The 9,144-nt window shown below is 40.5% G+C and overlaps 1 protein-coding gene across 1 annotated transcript in view; it reads right to left on the bottom strand.

Moving 5' to 3' along the window:
• Positions 1-1,253: 1,253 nt before the first annotated feature.
• Positions 1,254-9,144, bottom strand: part of LOC118235740 (double C2-like domain-containing protein beta) — a 95,052-nt gene continuing 87,161 nt past the window's right edge. The window contains exons 8-9 of the mRNA XM_035433477.1: positions 6,487-6,583; positions 1,254-5,584 (exon numbers count right to left, since the gene is read on the bottom strand). Of these exons, the coding sequence (XP_035289368.1) occupies positions 5,448-5,584; positions 6,487-6,583 (234 nt within the window). The 3' untranslated portion in view covers positions 1,254-5,447. The remainder of the gene's footprint in view (positions 5,585-6,486; positions 6,584-9,144) is intronic.

Genomic DNA, 9,144 nt, shown 5'->3' with positions numbered 1-9,144 from the left:
GTTATTTATGAAATGGAGGATACAATGATCGCAGGTAAAAGTTACCAGGGTGATACACCGACAGCTGCCAGTGCTTAACCATGCTCATTCAGTTTAACCAAAATGATTAATCACATAAAACACCCATTTTCTAACAAGCTCATCAAAACTGATGATGTGACAGGCTGGAGACAGGGGAGTGACATGTCACAAACCCCCCCTTTTTGCCAATCCCCCCCCCCCCCACTGCCCACCTTTTCTTCAGCATGTCTGATCGACTGTCTTGTCACAGTCCTGAGATGTGAGGAAAGTTGATAACAATCCAGAAGACATTGGTCCAATAGTTACCCATACTCTGTAAGAAATGGAATCGACAACATGTTGCTGCCTTTCATTTCTCACTATCCATTTCAGAGTTCACATACTCGGTAGCAAATCAGAGCTTACCTCAGGACTCCCTGTAGATTGTTGAATTTGTAAGATTACTAATGTTCTAACTCATTACACAGTATAAAAACCAAAGACATCGCAGTCAAAATATTCTGCTTTAAGTGAGAATAAGAGCAGACAATAACAAAAAGCAGTGGAATTGAAATAAGAGCAACATGACACTCTTGATCGACCTATTCCGTGACAATTCTTTCAAACACACACCTTTCAAAATGGTACCATACAGCAGGTGTCTTCAGAGCAGATAAAATGTGCTCACTAACCAGCAGGCCATGGGTTAGGTCTCTGGAGTCACATGCATTCAGCTAGTGATGATCACAGATGTAGGTTTAACACAAGAATCCCCTGTTATGAATTTCCTTGTAGTAACATGTAGGTGGTCCAGGCAGACTACAGGTGCTCCTGAGCTATAAATTAGGGAATACGCTACTGACTGAAACCTGCCTGCCTACCACTGACATGGTAACAGTGAACCATTGCTTCGGCTAGACACACCCCCATCTTAAACCCTGCCTGCCCAATTATTCCTCACCCCAAAACACCCACACACAGATGACACTGACATGGTAATAGAGAACCATTGCTTCAGCTAGACACACACATCTTATATGTATATATATATATATATATATATATATATATATATATATATATATATATACTACCCCCATCTCATAGCTTTATGCTATATTGTCAAAATATATATTTCATTCCTATTTGCAGAGCATTAGGCTACTGCAAGTCTTAGACAGTGAAGTTGATTGTAATCTACTGGCAAGTTGAAATGCAGAGAGATGGCTGTGCTTGATTTTCAAAAGCATTAATCCATTTCATTTCTTTATTTCAAAAGTTATTCTCAATGACACAAAAGATTATGGTAAATTCATGTTCCTTACATCAATGTGCATCTGGAAAGAGGCATTCACGTTATGAATACTACCACCACTAGTGATGTAGGTTGACATGTGAGCCATTAAATAACTGACAGTTCACTGGTAGGAAATGAAACCTACCAAGGTGAGTTCTCTACTTTATTGAACGCGGATTTCCAGTTTTATACAATACAAATAGCACACCATTCGCCATAGTAAAAAACACACTTTGGATATAATACTCAAACATTAAAAAAGTAAACAAAACAAAGCAAAATTCCGGTTTCTGATAGTGCATATTTGCACTTCCATTTTTGACAATAACACAACAGGACTTGAATATATAAATAATCTGAAACTGGGCACCAGTAAGCATGTGATGAAATGAAAATTAAACTTACATTCCCATAAAGTTTGATGTAAAGAGAGGGATACATGCACATAACCTCTTTACAACCTCAAATGGCTGACAATCTCCATTGAGCACAATCTTTATCCTGAACAGTGATAGCAAATTAATCATAAATACACTAAAAACAATAAACACTTTCCACATCACTTTAATAAATTAATTTAAATGGCTGGAGATCCATTAGAGCAAAAAAAAAAAAACCTCTGCACTTACCATTACTGAGTGTGCTTCCTTTTATTGTTTGGATGGATCTGATAATGGAATAAAATTTGTTTAGTCAGCTAGTTCTGCTATCGAATATTCAAGGAAATGAAGCCCAGAGAATGACAGTCACTTTCAGTAAGTCTTCTTATTCTCCCCATATCTGGACTTGGGCTCTGGCTGACTGAAACTCTGGTCACAACTATTATTGACCACAAGGTGAAAATACTTAAAACAAAATATGCACAAATTCAAAACCTTTCTTGTGCACTTCTAAGCTACTTCTACGTGACTTTTGAACAATCTAAATAAGCATGACACCAGCAGATTGTAAACTTTGACGGCCATGTTGATGGCAGACTGGCATATCTGTCACGAATTTCCATGCAGCCATCTTGTTGCCGTCCCGCTTGCCCCTACCAGAAACCGGGATCTGCTTTTTTTTCTTGCCTCTCCTCACCTGGGACAGCCTTTCACCTCAGCCTTGCACTCCTGCCTTCACCATCACACAGCACAACCACACACTGGCCATGTGTCACCAAGTGGGAGGTACTCACAATTCAAACTACAATATTGGACAATAACGTACTGACAGGAGTATAAATCTGCCAAATGAATCATTTAGATAACAAAAGCTAATATTGATTGAGGGAACTTGGTAAAGTGAGCGGTGCGAAAAATACAGTTACAAAAGAAAAGGCACGATAATTCGGCCGTTTGGTGCAAGAGTCAGGTGAAACACTGGTATACTTTATTTTCTGTTTTGGAGAACCACCAAAATATGCAATCAATTGCCTGAGTGTTGAAAAACAAAATGGAGACAGAATTTTTGACATGCAGTCACATCTCCAGTCAATACAGCAACCTGACGGGCAATGCGATAGCGTTCAGAGGTACAAAAAGTTTTCTCCTAGAAGAAAGACTGACATTCTTGTAGCATCCAGAGTAGGTTTTTTTTCACAGAAAAAACAGCAGTATCAAACATATAGCAAAGTCAGTTCATGACAAACCGAGAACATCCGCATGCATTTTTTTTTTTCATAAATATAGAGGTTGAGTACAAAGGCAAACAGATTGCAAAAAAATTCACAAACGTGGCAGCGAGAGAGAAAGCCTGCCTAGGTGAGGTGGCCTGAATGACATCTCCTGCAAGAAAGGGGCAGGGCTGAAGGAAAGGGTAGGGCAGGATAGAGTTCCTGACCACAGTGATTGGCAGAGAAGAAAAGGTTGGGCACCCAATATGCCCACTGACAAATCACCTTCTCAACAAGCAGTCTCACCACAGTCCTGGTATAAGAGAGCAGGGAAAATCTCAGGTTTTCATAAAACAAATATGACAATTCTTGGAGGTGACAAGGAAAATATAGTGAATGTCTATTATGTCCTGTGGTGTTGATACATACAGAATGAGGTTCAGGGCTCTATCTTACACCCGGCGCAAAGCGGCGCCAAGCGCAACGCAAGTGTCTTTGTGAGTTTCAGACCGACGCAGTTGTCATTTTCCCCTCCAGCGCCCACGTTGTTTAAATAGCAAATGTACTTGCACCCATCTGAGCGCCCAGAGGCGTGTTGGTCTTAAAATGAGGTGTGGTCAGGCGCATTGTTGGCGCATTGCTATCTTGAGGCAGCGGAAAGTGATTGCGCGATTGACCAACAAAAACCTGATCTTAAGTCAATGGCGCAGTATTTTACTGTTATTTACTGTTATTTTAAGGGCGCGTTATTTAGATAATACTTCTTTCACTTCACTTCGCTTTCACTTTGCGCATGAGCAGATCCGTTCTTTCCTACTACTTGGCAAATTCGCCATTATAATAGCAATCCGCCAAGGTGCAAGTGCACCTGGCTTTTAAAGGGAATGGGAGATGACACTCTGATTTGTTTATTTCATGTTATGCCCAAAACACATCTATGATTAATTAAGAGACTAAGTACAATCCCTTTGAACCTCACGCCTTACTTTGCACTCAGATTATCCGCCATTAAACTAGCAAAAGTGGATTTGGCCCGAAATGCACTTGCACCATGCGCTTTAGACCGTGCGCTTAGATCGTTAAAATATAGCCCTTAAACTTCAATTAAAAGCCAATGACGCCAAACATAAAAGATTGTAGTATATTCAATTAATGAGAGAAACTGAATTATTTATGTGATAATAAGAGTCTATCTTTCATTACAAAAGTTTACACAAGGGCCAATAAATTATTAGGCAATGGAAGTGAAAGGGTGTTGAAGAATGGAAAAAAAACTTGTGATAAATCTGTGAGCACTGTTGATGAACATTTAAAGTGCCAATTAAATTCCTTGCTTGTAACAATTTTTCCAAGTTTACAGATTATTGGATATGATAAAACAACAACAACAAAAAAAACTATCTTTAATGATCTCTTCAGACAGCAGGGTTGTTGTTGTTCCAAAGCATCACAGGAAGCCATTAACATTTTGTTTAAAGGTTATTCCCCCTTTCGCCCCATACTGTACTTACCACTTAAATGTCGATCGGCTTTTCACATACCCTGAAATGGCTAACTTTTATGGAACATTGTTTGTTAGCACAGCACTTAGGTGGACATTCTTAGAAACGTTCCCCTGAAGTGACTTGTCAATAATGCACATTCATTTGATGAACTGGCTGGGGTGTTTTACACAATACACTAGTCAGAAAAAATTTGAAACGTATAAACAACAAGATAGAACGTGATTTTTAAAAGCTTTGAAGCGGCTTGATTATTTGACCTCCAAATAGTGTGATGTGCCTATGGAATTAAAGGCCATACAAAACTAGCACAACTTAATTTCTCAGTCTTGTGTGCGTGCGTGTTCTTGCGTGCGTGTGTGTGTCTAGGTCTTTTGGGAGTGCATAAATGAGTGCTGACTCACATCCCACAACGACTTGCGTGTAAAGCTACAGATTGCGAAATTATGTCTGTTTTGTTATCTTTGTGATTTTAGATGTACTACTCACAAGCTCAGCAAGACATCAAAAATAAACTGATCTTCCCATTTTTACCCATTCATTTTAATCTAATTGTTTTTGTAGTCTTGCATTTTGATTTAGTTTTACAGAAGCATAATTTCACTTGATAATGCGCACATTTGTGGATTGTGGCAGAAAAAATGACATTATATTTTACATGGAAAGCATTGTGGGATATGCTGCCAGCACTCTCTGCTCAGAAAGTTGTTATTCTTTGATCTTGAAACACACTGAATAAATCCCCTTCCACTCTTTTCCCAGATTCATTTTCTCATTGACCCATAAGCTACATCGCGTTATGAAAATGAATCTCAAATGAAAAAATGAATTCTCATTAGAGCTCAACACCAATAACAGATACAGACAAAACCTTGAGAGAGTGAAGAGGCAGATCTGGTACCCGTCTCTAAAATGAGAATCATGAGCAGGAATGCAATTGTCAATCAAGGCTGAGCCACACCCAGATCAGGCCAGAGGGCGATTTAGCCACAAAGGTTGGGAGTAGGGGATTGGAGGTTGGGGGCTGGGGAACAGAGGTGGTGTAACGGGGGTGCCTTCAGTCACTGAACACAGATCCAGGCAGTTCATTGGTCAGTGTGTGCCAGCGCTCAATTTTTTTGTCCTTATTTTTGAGACAGTCAAACCAGTGTTTCAGCCTCTCTCCATTGGCATTAATCCCCAGGGAAACTCCGCCTGCATGGGGTAGGGGGGGAGGGAGGAGTGGATGAGACAAATTCTCAGGTGAGAAAGATATCTAATGTGGAGCATGGTTTGGCTCAAGATAAGCCTAAGGAACCTCTGGACCAGCTTTTATAATCCACGTGTCTGCACTGCTGGAGGGACACACTGGGCAGGAGGAGGTATGATAATGCATGGAACACTGACCCTCCACCACCAGGGGGATGGTGTACTCAATCCTTTCTATCCCTTTACTTTGATTAATTGGTGCTTCCCAATGTCACAGTCAACCTAAAGGCCCTCCAATCATGTGATGCAGTGGTGTGTTTCAGCTCAAATCCAGAGGGGCTGCCTTTAGAAGCTGGGCTGGTCATGAGAGAATGCTACATGTAATTAAAGAGTAATACAGACAGGGACTAACCTACGTGATACATATGACTGAGAAAGAGGAAGCCACACCCGCCTGGTTGGGGGTGGGGTGTAGGGGGATCAACATGTTCAACAGCATGTCACGCATGCCCTTGTGGCGGGTGCTTGCACAAAGAGGCAGTCCAGACAGGAAGTGTAACGTCATCTTCCTGTCAGTGGACAGACTGTGGGCAAAGGGATAGATGGAAGCTGCCTGTGTGGTTTGTGGTGGTGCAAACAGAACTGTCTGGAGAAGAGAGGCTTCATTTAAATAACCATGTAGGCATCAGCGGGGAGCAGAGGCCATACTAGGCTTGTCAACCCCTGCAATGGTTGGCTACTTTCTACCAAATGTGATATTGCATGCCCGAAAAATGCCAACTAGTATAAGTGGATGAATTGCATCTATTTTGCCAGTGGCCTTCAAAGGGGACATGATAGGGCCATGATGTAGACTACATTCACAGTCACAGGTTCACATGAGCAGACAGACACTGAAGAAAGCCCACCTATGAAGTCATTGGACTTTCCAATGTCATAATCCCACACTGTCACCTCCAGGGTCTTCTTACTGAGCTCGGCATACTTGATTTCATAGAAGAACTCCTGCAACAGGGGAGAGCCAACAAAAAACAGATCAGGGGCCAGGGAATAAAGGAATAAAGAAAAGTTCCTGGACACTGTTACTGAATTTCTTCCAAAATAACCTTGTGTTAATACAGCTAGTTTACTGTATGTAAACACAACCCCGATGCTCTGAGTGCTGTATGTTTGGTTATCTAATGGTTCAAGCAACTGCAAGAAAAACAGGCAAATTATGTGGTCTTAGCATTTGAAATCATTTGCCTGCGTAGGATAATTACATATCTAACCATATATCTCAACAATAGAGCATATAATACAGTGCTGTGGAAAAGTATTATATATACCATACATGATGTTATAGACTTTGATTAAACATATTTCCCGGAGGGCAGATTTATTAGTGACAGTATCTGACACCCAGAACTTTTAGATTATCATGATAAAGTTATAGTGTTATGAAAAAGTATTTGCCCCTTCCTGATATCCAACGTTCCTCACCTGATTCCTGGTATAGTAAGTTAGAGACCCAAGTGAAGTGACAAATGTTTCTCTTTGGGCCTTTGCGCTAACACCTCCCAGAGGTAGGTTAAGAAGGACTGGTCCGAGAATTGATCCCTGAGGGACACCACATATGACATAAAAACTCTCAGAAGTGTGCCTGCTCAGGTTAAGAGTAAAGGAATGGTCTGTAAGATAGGTCTTAAACCAGTTAAGAGCAGTGCCCGTGATACTCACCCATTTTTCTAGTTTGTCTAAGAGGATGGTGTGGTCAACAGTGTCAAAGGCACAGCAACTCCAAAGATGGGACGGACAATGCCCAAAACTAATTTTATTGGAAAAACAAACCCCCGTATCAAACTTTCCACCAGACAGAAACATAAAAAGCAAGGGGGTCTCTTATTAATATCCCACAAACTCCAATATCTACTCAAATAATATTCTCAAACTCCCCTCCTGGCTTGAGCTAGAACAGCAGTCATGGAACCCAGTACAACTACTAGTAGAATCTCCTGTTCCCTGGTAGTACTGCTAAAAAAACTGGCCAGCTTCAAAAATTCATGTATCTCATCCAAAATAGAATCTTGGCTCAAAATACATAGAATTCATAATCAAAAAATTACATTTTGCTCCTCCACCCCCATTTGGCACAACCCTGATTTGACAATCAATAAAAAACCTGTGTATTTTCCAGTGTGGAAGGTAAGAGGCATTGATTGACATTCATATGTCTTAACGCATTTAACCGTTCTTCCAACCCCAGAACACAACTCATTCCATATAACATGCTGCATAGAATGCACTGCACTCAAAAGAAACAATTTCTCATGGGACTTCCCAACACTGAAACTTGTCTACATTGCACTGAAGGATTATATGACGATCATACACAAATTTTTTAAATGCACTTGTGTTTTACAATTTTGGACTGAATTCACATCAACTCCATTCACAGTCCTAGGCCAGGTCATTCCACTTGACCCTGTATTGTGCCTGATTGGGGATCTTAGTAAGCTCAAAAGCACCATACACTCCAGTAAATTGGTACTACTCTCAATGACCATAACGAAAATAAATTCATATTACTAAACTGGAAAAACAAAAACATAATCTCTCTGATACAGGGGATATCTTGGATGTTTGACAACCTACAATTATAACAATTTACTATGACCATTATTAACCAAGCAACACAATTTCAAGAACTCATTTATCACATTCTTCAGCCTGGGAAGCATTGATGCCTGATCATTCACTATGTTCTCAATAGCTCCTTCTTTCCCCTACGGCACCATTACAGAGCTATTCTGACCCCTGCACAGACACAGACACACACACAAACACAATACTACTGCTCTCTTCTGCCTGCAATATGCTGACAGAAACCTAATTAAGAATTCAATATTATCAATATTATTATCATTTTCTCACTGTTTAACCCTTATGTCCTTGTCTGTAATTTGTTTCCAGATCCTTATATTTTGTAAGTATTTTTTGCAATTAAAAAGAGAAAATGTGACTTAAAATGTATGCTTTCCATTGAACAGAGATCCAAAAAGACACAGGTGTGTGCCCCGATGATTGTTACTCTACACTCCAGCCCACTGAGCTGAGAGAGTCCCTTCACACTGAAAGTGCTTTTAAAAGAGCTGCTTGATAAAGTTCAGCGTATCTAACTCACCCGCATGTCGGCTCACTAGAGTGACAGACGCTGGCAGGAAGTCTGTCTTCCCACGGAGTAAGGATGTGATACAGACAGTCTGTCTTGCTACAGGGACAATTCAGGTGAAATACCTCCCACAGAGATAGAAAGTGAGATAGGATGGGAGATAGGATAAAAGATAGGAAGTGAGATAGTACAGGGGATAATATAGAAGATAGGATGGCAGATAGAGAGGAGATAGTATAGTTGAGATAGGACAGGAGATAGGAGCAGAGATAGAAAGTGAGATAGGATGGTAGATAGGAGAGGAGATAGAAAGTGAGATAGGATGGTAGATAGGAGGAGATAGAAAGTGAGATAGGATGGGAGATAGGAGAGGAGACATAAAGTGAGATAGGATGGTAGATAGGAGAGGAGACAG

This window comes from Anguilla anguilla, chromosome 9 (assembly GCF_013347855.1).
Source record: "Anguilla anguilla isolate fAngAng1 chromosome 9, fAngAng1.pri, whole genome shotgun sequence".
Lineage (NCBI taxonomy): Eukaryota > Metazoa > Chordata > Actinopteri > Anguilliformes > Anguillidae > Anguilla > Anguilla anguilla.
This window is presented reverse-complemented; position numbering and strand designations above follow the sequence as displayed.